Below are 13,454 nucleotides of genomic sequence, written 5' to 3' on the forward strand. Positions count from 1 at the left end.
TCATCAGACCAGGAAATTATGTCACCTTCTAGCTGTCTCCTTCTTCCTCAGACTGCTCACCTGGGGTGCGTTAATAAGTATGACAGAACGATGTGTAACGTTGAATTCAACGAAAACGGTACTGTACTGAACGACCGGTTGAAAAAGGTTGTGATAATGGTGGCCAAGAGGGTGAGGGTTGTGGTGTGAATGTATGGTGTGAATGTATGGTGTGAATGTATGGTGTGAATGTATGGTGTGAATGTATGGTGTGATTGTATGGTGTGATTGTATGGTGTGATTGTATGGTGTGAATGTATGGTGTGATTGTATGGTGTGATTGTATGGTGTGAATGTATGGTGTGATTGTATGGTGTGATTGTATGGTGTGAATGTATGGTGTGATTATATGGTGTGGTTGTATGGTGTGAATGTATGGTGTGAATGTATGGTGTGATTGTATGGTGTGATTGTATGGTGTGATTGTATGGTGTGATTATATGGTGTGAATGTATGGTGTGATTGTATGGTGTGCTGCAATTTTAAATGATCCCACCCATATTAATCAGGACACACCCACCAAAACGGGAGCAAGCGTACCTCAAGGGCAGTTGAAGAACGGTGCGTTTTGGGGAAATGTGTCATTCAGTATTAACCGTCACGCAATGTAGAAAACATTGAGACAAACTAAACGTACCCTTGTTCATCGGAGCAGGAAGTGACGTCATATCCTTCTGCCACCAAAACAACTTCATAGACGTGTGATGCGACGCGATGGAGCGAGTGTTGGGAAGATGGCGGAGACTTACAGTGGGGCAAAAAAGTACTTAGTCAGCCACCAATTGTGCAAGTTCTCCCACTTAAAAAGATGAGAGAGGCCTGTCATTTTCATCATAGGTACACTTCAACTGTGACAGACAAAATTAGAAAAAAAATCCAGAAAATCACATTGTAGGATTTTTTTTTTTTTTTAAATACTTTTTTGCCCCACTGTATATTCTGTTGGAAACTGCTGTCGGGGTGAAGATGAGAGTACAGAGCATGAGAACGGGCTTGTCGTGAAAAACAAAAACGAAACGAGAAGTAATGTTGTAATCAATGTTACCTGGGGGATCCGTTTGAAGGAGGAGCCTCATCAATGTTACCTGGGGGATCCGTTTTGAAGGAGGAGCCTCATCAATGTTACCTGGGGGATCCGTTTGAAGGAGGAGCCTCATCAATGTTACCTGGGGGATCCGTTTTGAAGGAGGAGCCTCATCAATGTTACCTGGGGGATCCGTTTTGAAGGAGGAGCCTCATCAATGTTACCTGGGGCATCCGTTTGAAGGAGGAGCCTCATCAGTGTTACCTGGGGGATCTGTTTGTAGGAGGAGCCTCATCAATGTTACCTGGGGCATCCGTTTGAAGGAGGAGCCTCATCAGTGTTACCTGGGGGATCTGTTTGTAGGAGGAGCCTCATCAATGTTACCTGGGGCATCCGTTTGAAGGAGGAGCCTCATCAGTGTTACCTGGGGGATCTGTTTGTAGGAGGAGCCTCATCAATGTTACCTGGGGGATCTGTTTGAAGGAGGAGCCTCATCAATGTTACCTGGGCGATCCGTTGAGTCTCTCCATTCTAATGTAAAGCTAGTCTCTATAAGATACCCTGTAAAAGCTTAACGAGATACCTTGTAAGAGCTCTGTGAGATACCCTGTTAGAGCTCTGTGAGATACCCTGGAAGAGCTTAACGAGATACCCTGGAAGAGCTCTATGAGATACCATGTAAGAGCTTAACGAGAAGAGCTTAACCCTGTAAGAGCTTTATTAGTTACCTTGTAATAGATTTATGAGATTCTCTTTGAGATACCCTGTTAGAGCTCTGTGAGATACCCTGTTAGAGCTCTGTGAGATACCCTGTTGGAGCTCTGTGAGATACCATGTAAGAGCTCTGTGAGATACCATATAAGAGATCTGTGAGCTATCCTGTTAGAGCTCTGTGAGATACCCTGTTAGAGCTCTGTGAGATACCCTGTTAGAGCTCTGTGAGATACCCTGTTAGAGCTCTGTGAGATACCCTGTAAGAGCTCTGTGAGATAACTTGTGAGAGCTCTGTGAGATACCTTGTTAGAGCTCTGTGAGATAACTTGTGAGAGCTATGTGAGATACCCTGTTAGAGCTCTGTGAGATACCCTGTTAGAGCTCTGTGAGATACCCTGTGAAAGCTCTGTGAGAACTTGTGAGAGCTTTACGATGAATAAGGAATGTTATCTGGGAGGTCTGCTTGAGGTGCTGGGAGGTGAAGCATGGGAAAAGTGGAATCAATCACAGTCACCAGGAGTCTGCTCATTCTGCTGAATTGTATTGTTGAAGAATAGATAAAAATTGCTTGAGGACTCACACGAATTGGCAAATTTTAAAGTAACATGCTTAGTAGAAGATATGGTAGTGGGGAACCCACAGCCCATTGAGAATGATGTAGTAGAAGATAGGGTAGTGGGGGACCCACAGCCCATTGAGAATGGTGTAGTAGAAGATATGGTAGTGGGGGACCCACAGCCCATTGAGAATGATGTAGTAGAAGATATGGTAGTGGGGGACCCACAGCCCATTGAGAATGATGCAGTAGAAGATATGGTAGTGGGGGACCCACAGCCCATTGAGAATGATGCAGTAGAAGATATGGTAGTGGGGGACCCACAGCCCATTGAGAATGATGCAGTAGAAGATATGGTAGTGGGGGACCCACAGCCCATTGAGAATAATGCAGTAGAAGATATGGTAGTGGGGGACCCACAGCCCATTGAGAATGATGCCAGTCGAGAGAACCGGAGGCGAAGTGAGTGAAGCACTTGGATTTTGTGGCATTCATTGAAGAAACTGTGCCCGTGGCAGAAAAGATTCTGGACCTGCAAGAGTTCACAGCGAAAGACCTACAAGGGTTTCTGGCATCGGGAAGATACCCCACCCTTTGGGTTTGGATTCGTTTTTTTAATTAACAGAAGAAATACGAGAAGTACGAAAAAGTATTAAAATGTATGTTGCTCTGGATAACAGCATCTGCTAAATGACTCAAATGTAAAAATGTCAATAGGATGTTTTTGTGTGGATTTTCCCCCACAACCCCCACAATGTTCCTGTTTTGTGGGATCTTTTTGTTTATATCCTGCACAGTAGATGGCGGCATGCACCTCTAACGTTTGTTTGCGGGACCACCATTAATACCATAGAAGAAGAAGAAGATCAGCGGACTGACAGAGAAAGAGGACAGCCTAAACTTCTTTCTGTCGTATCGTATCGTTGTTCCTCAGACCTCTCACCTGTTCACCAGACCGGGACACCAGGAAGTGATGCTGTCAAAACAGAACATGTGACCATTCAACAGCTTCTTCTCATCTCAATTCAATTCAAAGGTCTTTATTGGCATGGGAAACATGTTTTAACATTGTCAAAGCAAGTGAAATAGATCATCAACAAAAGTGAAATAAACAATAAAAAGAACAGTAAACATTACACTCACAAAAGTTTGAAAGGAATAGAGACATTTCAAATGTCCTATTATGGCTATACATGTATACAGTGTTGTAACAATGTCTCTCTCTAGCCCCTTTCCTCCTTCCCCCTCTCCCTCTCCTCTCCTCTCCTCTCCTCTCCTCTCCTCTCCTCTCCTCTCCTCTCCTCTCCTCTCCTCTCCTCTCCTCTCCTCTCCTCTCCTCTCCTCTCCTCTCCTCTACCCCTCCTCTCTTCTCTCTCTCCCCTCCTCCTTCCCCTCTCCTCTCCTCTCCTCTCCTCTCCTCTCCTCTCCTCTCCTCTCCTCTCCTCTCCTCTCCTCTCCTCTCCTCCCTGGCTGGTATAGGTTGTTGTAGAGCAGCGAAGCTAGCTGAGTCAGTGTGCTGAGCTGGCAGCGCAGTAATACACAGCAGAGTCTCCAGACTTCACATTCCTAATCTGCAGAGAGGACTTTAACTGCTCGTTGCGGATCATGATGTAATTTGCCTTGTCAAAGATGGGCTCTACGTCCGCCACACTCGTCCCCATAGAATAAGCCACCAGCTCCATGTTTCCGTTGGTGTTCTGTTTGTACCAGAACATTCTATAGAACTCTGCGTCATCGTGTGCACATTCTAGTGTCCTGGATTCTCCCGCTTTTGAAAGAAGATTTGGAGGATGTTGAAGGATGTTTACTCCAAATGTTGATTCTGTAGGTAGAAAAACGTCATAATGATATGAGTCAGTTAGGATTATAGTCCTGATGATGACTGCATGTCTCATAGGTGGAATAAAGTACTTACTGGTGGTCAGGAGAAACGACACTAACACACAATACAACTTCATGTTGACAGTGATGAGAGGCTTGTGAATGAACATGCCGACTACTCTCTCTCTCTCTCTGTCTCTCTCTCTCACCCCCACTCTCTCTTTCTCTCCTCTCTCTTACTCTCTCTCTCTCACTCCCTCTCTCTCTCTCTCTCTCTCTCTCTCTCTCTCTCTCTCTCTCTCTCTCTCACCCCCGCTCTCTCTCTCGCTCTCTCTCTCTCACCCCCGCTCTCTCTCTCACCCCCACTCTCTCTCTCTCGCTCTCTCTCTCACCCCCTCTCTCTCTCTCACCCCCACTCTCTCTCTCTCGCTCTCTCTCTCACCCCCGCTCTCTCTCTCTCACCCCCACTCTCTCTCTCTCGCTCTCTCTCTCTCACCCCCTCTCTCTCTCTCACCCCCACTCTCTCTCTCAATTCAATTCAATTCAAGGGCTTTATTGGCATGGGAAACATGTGTTAACATTGCCAAAGCAAGTGAGGTAGACAACATACAAAGTGAAAATATAAAGTGAAAAACAACAAAAATTAACAGTAAACATTACACATACAGAGGTTTCAAAACAGTAAAGACATTACAAATGTCATATTATATATATATATATACAGTGTTTTAACAATGTACAAATGGTTAAAGGACACAAGATAAAATAAATAAGCATAAATATGGGTTGTATTTACAATGGTGTGTGTTCTTCACTGGTTGCCCTTTTCTCGTGGCAACAGGTCACAAATCTTGCTGCTGTGATGGCACACTGTGGAATTTCACCCAGTAGATATGGGAGTTTTTCAAATTTGGATTTGTTTTCGAATTCTTTGTGGATCTGTGTAATCTGAGGGAAATATGTCTCTCTAATATGGTCATACATTGGGCAGGAGGTTAGGAAGTGCAGCTCAGTTTCCACCTCATTTTGTGGGCAGTGAGCACATAGCCTGTCTTCTCTTGAGAGCCATGTCTGCCTACGGCGGCCTTTCTCAATAGCAAGGCTATGCTCACTGAGTCTGTACATAGTCAAAGCTTTCCTTAGTTTTGGGTCAGTCACAGTGGTCAGGTATTCTGCCGCTGTGTACTCTCTGTTTAGGGCCAAATAGCATTCTAGTTTGCTCTGTTTTTTTGTTAATTCTTTCCAATGTGTCAAGTAATTATCTTTTTGTTTTCTCATGATTTGGTTGGGTCTAATTGTGCTGTTGTCCTGGGGCTCTGTAGGGTGTGTTTGTGTTTGTGAACAGAGCCCCAGGACCAGCTTGCTTAGGGGACTCTTCTCCAGGTTCATCTCTCTGTAGGTGATGGCTTTGTTATGGAAGGTTTGTGAATCACTTCCTTTTAGGTGGTTGTAGAATTTAACGGCTCTTTTCTGGATTTTGATAATTAGTGGGTATCGGCCTAATTCTGCTCTGCATGCATTATTTGGTGTTCTACGTTGTACACGGAGGATATTTTTGCAGAATTCTGCGTGCAGAGTCTCAATTTGGTGTTTGTCCCATTTTGTGAAGTCTTGGTTGGTGAGCGGACCCCAGACCTCACAACCATAAAGGGCAATGGGCTCTATGACTGATTCAAGTATTTTTAGCCAAATCCTAATTGGTATGTTGAAATTTATGTTTCTTTTGATGGCATAGAATGCCCTTCTTGCCTTGTCTCTCAGATCGTTCACAGCTTTGTGGAAGTTACCTGTGGCGCTGATGTTTAGGCCAAGGTATGTATAGTTTTTTGTGTGCTCTAGGGCAACAGTGTCTAGATTGAATTTGTATTTGTGGTCCTGGTGACTGGACCTTTTTTGGAACACCATTATTTTGGTCTTACTGAGATTTACTGTCAGGGCCCAGGTCTGACAGAATCTGTGCATAAGATCTAGGTGCTGCTGTAGGCCCTCCTTGGTTGGTGACAGAAGCACCAGATCATCGGCAAACAGCAGACATTTGACTTCGGATTCTAGCAGGGGGAGGCCGGGTGCTGCAGACTTTTCTAGTGCCCGCGCCAATTCGTTGATATATATGTTGAAGAGGGTGGGGCTTAAACTGCATCCCTGTCTAACCCCACGACCCTGTGTGAAGAAACGTGTGTGTTTTTTGCCAATTTTAACCGCACACTTGTTGTTTGTGTACATGGATTTTATAATGTCGTATGTTTTACCCCCAACACCACTTTCCATCAGTTTGTATAGCAGACCCTCATGCCAGATTGAGTCGAAGGCTTTTTTGAAATCAACAAAGCATGAGAAGACTTTGCCTTTGTTTTGGTTTGTTTGGTTGTCAATTAGGGTGTGCAGGGTGAATACATGGTCTGTTGTACGGTAATTTGGTAAAAAGCCAATTTGACATTTGCTCAGTACATTGTTTTCATTGAGGAAATGTACGAGTCTGCTGTTAATAATAATGCAGAGGATTTTCCCAAGGTTACTGTTGACACATATTCCACGGTAGTTATTGGGGTCAAATTTGTCTCCACTTTTGTGGATTGGGGTGATCAGTCCTTGGTTCCAAATATTGGGGAAGATGCCAGAGCTAAGTATGATGTTAAAGAGTTTTAGTATAGCCAATTGGAATTTGTTGTCTGTATATTTGATCATTTCATTGAGGATACCATCAACACCACAGGCCTTTTTGGGTTGGAGGGTTTTTATTTTGTCCTGTAACTCATTCAATGTAATTGGATAATCCAGTGGGTTCTGGTAGTCTTTAATAGATGATTCTAAGATCTGTATTTGATCATGTATATGTTTTTGCTCTTTATTCTTTGTTATAGAGCCAAAAAGATTGGAGAAGTGGTTTACCCATACATCTCCATTTTGGATAGATAATTCTTCTTGTTGTTGTTTGTTTAGTGTTTTCCAATTTTCCCAGAAGTGGTTAGAGTCTATGGATTCTTCAATTGCATTGAGCTGATTTCTGACATGCTGTTCCTTCTTTTTCCGTAGTGTATTTCTGTATTGTTTTAGTGATTCACCATAGTGAAGGCGTAGACTCAGGTTTTCCGGGTCTCTATGTTTTTGGTTGGACAGGTTTCTCAATTTCTTTCTTAGATTTTTGCATTCTTCATCAAACCATTTGTCATTATTGTTAATTTTCTTCGGTTTTCTATTTGAGATTTTTAGATTTGATAGGGAAGCTGAGAGGTCAAATATACTGTTAAGATTTTCTACTGCCAAGTTTACACCTTCACTATTACAGCGGAACGTTTTACCCAGGAAATTGTCTAAAAGGGATTGAATTTGTTGTTGCCTAATTGTTTTTTGGTAGGTTTCCAAACTGCATTCCTTCCATCTATAGCATTTCTTAATGTTACTCAGTTCCTTTGGCTTTGATGCCTCATGATTGATTATTGCTCTGTTTAAGTAGACTGTGATTTTGCTGTGGTCTGATAGGGGTGTCAGTGGGCTGACTGTGAACGCTCTGAGAGACTCTGGGTTGAGGTCGGTGATAAAGTAGTCTACAGTACTACTGCCAAGAGATGAGCTATAGGTGTACCTACCATAGGAGTCCCCTCGAAGCCTACCGTTGACTATGTACATACCCAGCGTGCGACAGAGCTGCAGGAGTTGTGACCCGTTTTTGTTGGTTATGTTGTCATAGTTGTGCCTAGGGGGGCATATGTGGGAGGGAATGCTGTCACCTCCAGGCAGGTGTTTGTCCCCCTGTGTGCTTAGGGTGTCAGGTTCTTGTCCGGTTCTGGCATTTAGGTCGCCACAGACTAGTACATGTCCCTGGGCCTGGAAATGATTGATTTCCCCCTCCAGGATGGAGAAGCTGTCTTCATTAAAATATGGGGATTCTAGTGGGGGGATATAGGTAGCACACAGGAGGACATTTTTCTCTGTTAGGATAATTTCCTTTTGAATTTCTAGCCAAATGTAAAATGTTCCTGTTTTGATTAATTTAATGGAGTGAGTTAGGTCTGCTCTATACCAAATTAGCATACCCCCTGAGTCCCTTCCCTGTTTCACACCTGGTAGTTTGGTGGATGGGACTACCAGCTCTCTGTAACCTAGAGGGCAACCAGTGGGTCCGTCTCCTCTATACCAGGTTTCTTGCAGGATGACAATGTCTGTATTACCGATTTCTTTGGTGAAGTCCGGGTTTCTGCTCTTTAGGCCAAAGGCAGATGACCTCAGGCCTTGGATATTCCATGATAATATAGTGAAGGCTTTTTGTTCCATAGAGTGTCCAATGTTGTTGGTCGTGGTTTGGCCTCAGGCCAGTAAGTGTGAGCAGAGCCTGCTGAGCATCTGGTACATGCCATTGGCTTCGGCGAGTGTGAGAGTGGGGGTTGGGACTGTTTGCCCGCTCACTACCTGGGCGTATGTGTGGCTTCCATGTTGAGGCCCTCTTTGCGGGGGTGGGGTGCATGGGGTGGGCAGGAGTGGCATAGGTCTGACCTGGGTGGGCCTAAATGGGGTGTGGGCATGGTTGACGTGGGGGGGTGTTGATTGGTTGGGGTGGGGGTGTGGATGTGTCTGGGTGTACTGTGGTCTGGATGTAATTCCTCTTGGCGTGGGTCCTCTATGTGTAGGTCCAGGGGGGGGTCCTGCAGATCTGGGAGGGTGTCTCGCTGGTCTGGGTGGGGTGTCTATTGATCTGTTGCTCCTGTGTGAAGTGTTGGGGATACGTTTGAGAGCGATGTCCTTTAGAGTTCGGGCAAAGGTGGGCACTGCTGCCTTGTAGAGGTGGACCTGGTCATAGAGGCTGTTCAAGTCCAGGGTGGAGTGGTGGGCCAGGAAAACGTTTGGTTTTGAGGCACAGTCACGGGAAATACTTGCATTTACCCGCTGTATTGTGGCAGGGTGGAAGTCTTTTCGTGGTAGCAGGGTGGAGATAACCACTTGTGCGTTGGGGAAAGTAGAAGAAGCCTTTTCAATCACTCTCTTCAGTGCTGTGGCCACTCTTTCCTGCAGTGCTCTCAGGTCGTTTGTGCCTGTGTGTATTATTATGTGGCTGGGTGAGCCTAGTTTGGCCTCAGACAGAAGGTCGAGGGCACGCTGGGTGTTTGGACACCAGAGTTTAGACACACTGTGTTTGGGAAAAAGTTTTTTTTCTTCTATATATTTCCCATTTGAGTCCATAAGTAGTACAATCTGTGTCTTGTGTTTGTCCTCAGTGGGTGTGGGGGGGTTGTCAAAAGGGCTATCAGGGTGGCTGACAGGGGGGGTGCTCAGAGGGGGTGAGAGCCTCTGGGCTTGGGGTTCTTCATTTGTCTGTTCTGCTGTGATTTCGACTCTATGGTCAGGGTCTGGTGTGGACTGTTCTGCTGTGGTGTCGACTCTATGTTCAGGGTCTGGTGTGGACTGTTCTGCTGTGGTGTCGAGACTTTTGTTGGGTGCTGAAGTGGGCTGTTCTGCTGGCTTCTCTGTGGGGGTGGCCACCTCTCTAGTGGGTTGTTCTCTGTCACACGCCGTCCCCATCAACTTCTCCTCCATCCCCCTCAACCTCTCCTCCACCAGCAGTCTGATACTCTCCTCTAGTGCTCTGTTCTGCTCCTCTTTCTCCTGTTGTATTTGTCTCACCACTGTCCAAAGTGCAGATATGTCTCTGTCCACCTCCAGCTCTCCGGGTCTGGTTAAGGGGCTGTTGTTGTGCTGGACTGTTGTCTGGGTCTGCGCTGACTGAAGTGTAATCACCTGCTGTTCCAGCTCCACCTGTCTTACCTCCAGCTGGGTGAATTTGTCCTTCATTTCAATGAGGGAGTGGTAATCTGTGCTGGGAGGTTGACTCTCCACTGGGGGTTGCTCATCTGTGGGGTTACATAATGAAGAGGTCTGGTCTGACCCGCTCTGTGTGGGGGTATCATTATCAAGGCAGAGCTTCTCCTGCTGGGCTAATTCTTTGATTAGGTGAAAGTCCAGCTGAAACTGTTTGTGGTTATTCTGTACCATTACTGATCCGGATTTATAGATATTTATATTACTTAACTCAGAGTCCTCGTTATCAAGTATTCTGAGTTTCCACCCCTCGTTAATCCCCCCTCTCGTAACAAAGGGGTAGTGTGCTAATATAGCACTGTGCCATGCCAGGGGATGGTTTGTGTGGAAGATGAGGTTGCTGATGTTCCCATTTTTGTAATAGTCAGCAAAAAGTGTCTCTTGATTTTCCATAAGGAGCTTCTTCTTGTGGTCTTTTCTTGCCTTATCATTCTTTACATGCAAAGGGTACTGTATTTTAATTACCTCTGAACAGCGGGAGGGAGCTTCTAAGGCCTCTCCATTTGGTTGGGGTAGACTGTGTGACTCTCCTGCCATTGTTGGGCTAATGGGCTTTGACACCTCTCACTTGACACGTCAGTGCTAGTTGAAGCTGTATCAAGCTTGGCAGAATTATGTTAGAATTCAGTCCTTATAAAGTAATGTTGTGTATTTTTCTTCTTGGCTTTTGGAAATAAAATATTGTTTCAGACTAAACATTACTCACTCAGTTCCAGGTTGGATGGTGTTTTCAGGTTTCTGTTGTTTTCCAGAGAATTTGCTGTATAGGGTAAAAAATCCTTGGTTGTTGTGAACTTTCCAGGTGATTCCGTAATTCCGTCCAAAATGAGGTTGTAGGTTTTAAGTTTTGATTTGAAGTAGGGGTTATGTTGAAGAGGGTAGAATCCAGTATGTGTTCCTGACAAAAAATCCAAGTTTATCTAACTCCTAACCTATCTTTTTTAAAGAAAATGCTGAAAAATGCAGGAGCTCTGATCCTGACCTCTGATCCTGACCTCTCTCTCTCTCTCTCTCACCCCCTCTCTCTCTCTCACCCTCACTCTCTCTCTCTTTCACCCCCACTCTCTCTCTCTCACCCCTGCTCTCTCTCTCTCTCTCTTTCTCTCATATTGTAACAGTGCCCTCCATAGGATGAACTCTGAACTACAATGTATGAACTACATTACCCACTTGGCCTACTGTTTATACTACTGCAGTCAGTGTGCACCAGTGGAGGCTGCTGAGGTCGAGGACGGCTCATAATAATGTCTGGACCGGAGCGAATGGAATGGCATCAAACACAGGGAAACCATGGAAACCACGTGTTTGGTACCATTCCACTCATTCCGCTCCAGTTATTACCACACGCCCGTCCTCCCCATTTAAGGACCCACCAACCTCCTGTGCTTTATGCATGAATATATCTATAATGATTTGCAAATGTCTTTGGTTAGACAGACGGTTTATTATCATTACCAGAAGAGCCACAGCCGACACTGTCTTCCTGCTCTGAGCCATCTGTGTGACAGACAGACGGAGACAGACAGACAGATAGACAGAGAGATTAGGCTGAGTCCCAAACGGCACCCTGTTCCCGATATAGTGCACTACTTTAGACCAAATGTAGTGCACTATATAGGGAATAGGGTACCGTTTGGGACTCAGACCCCACCTCATGTATAGTAAACAGAGGAGTGTTGTATTTGTACTGCTCTTCAGGCTGTTGTTTCACCGTGACTAGCAGCGCAGTAGTAGACACCACTGTCCTCCACAACCAGCTCAGAAATCTGCAACCAATCAAAACACATCAATCAATCAATTATCATTTAGAAAAAGGCCTTTTTATTCGGCACGTGCTGGTAAATAAACTCAGCCGAGACCCAGAGAGAAGAAACATCTCCTCTCCTCTCCTCTCCTCTCCTCTCCTCTCCTCTCCTCTCCTCTCCTCTCCTCTCCTCTCCTCTCCTCTCCTCTCCTCTACACAGAGAGAAGAAACGTCAAGAGGAACCCGGCTCAGATGCTCTCCATCACCTGCAGGATGAACCTGTTCCCCGATGTGTCCAGGTCCTCTTTGTATCGCCCCTTGGTTTTCTCGTACTCCTTAATGAGGAACTCCACTGGACCTCCATAGCGGACCTGTTGGTACCAAAGCATGTTATGGTACCTCACCTACCAACCTGCTGGCCACCCCACCTACGAATCTGCTGGACACCCCACCTCACCTACCAACCTGCTGGCCACCCCACCTACGAATCTGCTGGACACCCCACCTCACCTACCAACCTGCTGGCCACCCCACCTACGAATCTGCTGGACACCCCACCTCACCTACCAACCTGCTGGCCACCCCACCTATGAATCTGCTGGACACCCCACCTCACCTACCAACCTGCTGGCCACTCCACCCCACCTACCAACCTGCTGGCCACCCCACCCCACCCCACCTACCAACCTGCTGGCCACCCCACCTCACCTACCAACCTGCTGGCCACTCCACCCCACCCCACTCCACCTCACTTACCAACCTTTTGGCCACCCCACCCCACCCCACTCCACCCCACCTACCAACCTGCTGGCCACCCCACCCCACCCCACCTACCAACCTGCTGGCCACCCCACCTCACCTACCAACCTGCTGGCCACTCCACCCCACCCCACCCCACCTCACCTACCAACCTGCTGGCCACCCCACCTACGAATCTGCTGGACACCCCACCTCACCTACCAACCTGCTGGCCACCCCACCTACGAATCTGCTGGACACCCCACCTCACCTACCAACCTGCTGGCCACTCCACCCCACCTACCAACCTGCTGGCCACCCCACCCCACCCCACCTACCAACCTGCTGGCCACCCCACCTCACCTACCAACCTGCTGGCCACTCCACCCCACCCCACTCCACCTCACCTACCAACCTGCTGGCCACCCCACCTCACCTACCAACCTGCTGGCCACTCCACCCCACCCCACTCCACCTCACTTACCAACCTGCTGGCCACTCCACTCCACCCCACCTCACCTAGCAACCTGCTGGCCACTCCACCCCACCTCACCTAGCAACCTGCTGGCCACTCCACTCCACCCCAAATTCACACAGGACACCGGATACGACAGGAGAAGTACTCCAGATATAACAAACTGACCCTAGCCCCCTGACGCATAAACTACTGCAGCATAAATACTGGAGGCTGAGACAGGAGGGTGAATTAGGGAGGGCTGATGAATTAGGCTGGTCTGATGCATTAGGCTGGTCTGATGAATTAGGCTGGTCTGATGAATTAGGCTGGTCTGATGAATTAGGGAGGGCTGATGAACTAGGCTGGTCTGATGCATTAGGCTGGTCTGATGAATTAGGCTGGTCTGATGAATTAGGGAGGGCTGATGAACTAGGCTGGTCTGATGAATTAGGGAGGGCTGATGTATCAGATCAGCCTATGCCAACCTGCTGGCCACATGGTGTAATGCCCTGGTAACTTCTCTGACCTGTCGGTACCACATCATGGTGTA

General features: G+C 46.7%; 1 protein-coding gene and 1 long non-coding RNA gene across 10 annotated transcripts in view; one reads left to right on the plus strand and one right to left on the minus strand.

Moving 5' to 3' along the window:
* Positions 1-13,454, minus strand: part of LOC110519337 (M1-specific T cell receptor beta chain) — a 123,746-nt gene that overhangs the window by 46,477 nt on the left and 63,815 nt on the right. For 2 of the 9 annotated variants that reach the window (XM_090221407.1, XM_090221408.1), the window contains exons 3-4: positions 11,976-12,080; positions 11,683-11,731 (exon numbers count right to left, since the gene is read on the minus strand). The exons of 2 other annotated variants lie outside the window; for them this stretch is intronic. In XM_090221407.1, coding sequence (XP_090077533.1) covers positions 11,683-11,731; positions 11,976-12,073 — 147 coding nt within the window. In that variant the 5' untranslated portion in view covers positions 12,074-12,080. Of the gene's footprint in view, positions 1-11,682; positions 11,732-11,975; positions 12,191-12,320; positions 12,418-12,500; positions 12,576-12,660; positions 12,811-12,974; positions 13,003-13,454 lie in introns of those variants that run through there. 5 more of the 9 variants (XM_090221410.1, XM_090221411.1, XM_090221413.1 and 2 more) reach the window with 5 other exon arrangements.
* Positions 1-13,454, plus strand: part of LOC149972163 (uncharacterized) — a 240,292-nt gene that overhangs the window by 37,742 nt on the left and 189,096 nt on the right. The window lies entirely within an intron of this gene.

Source organism: Oncorhynchus mykiss, chromosome 25 (assembly GCF_057628025.1).
Source record: "Oncorhynchus mykiss isolate SJ-2025 chromosome 25, ASM5762802v1, whole genome shotgun sequence".
NCBI classification, from domain to species: Eukaryota; Metazoa; Chordata; class Actinopteri; order Salmoniformes; family Salmonidae; genus Oncorhynchus; species Oncorhynchus mykiss.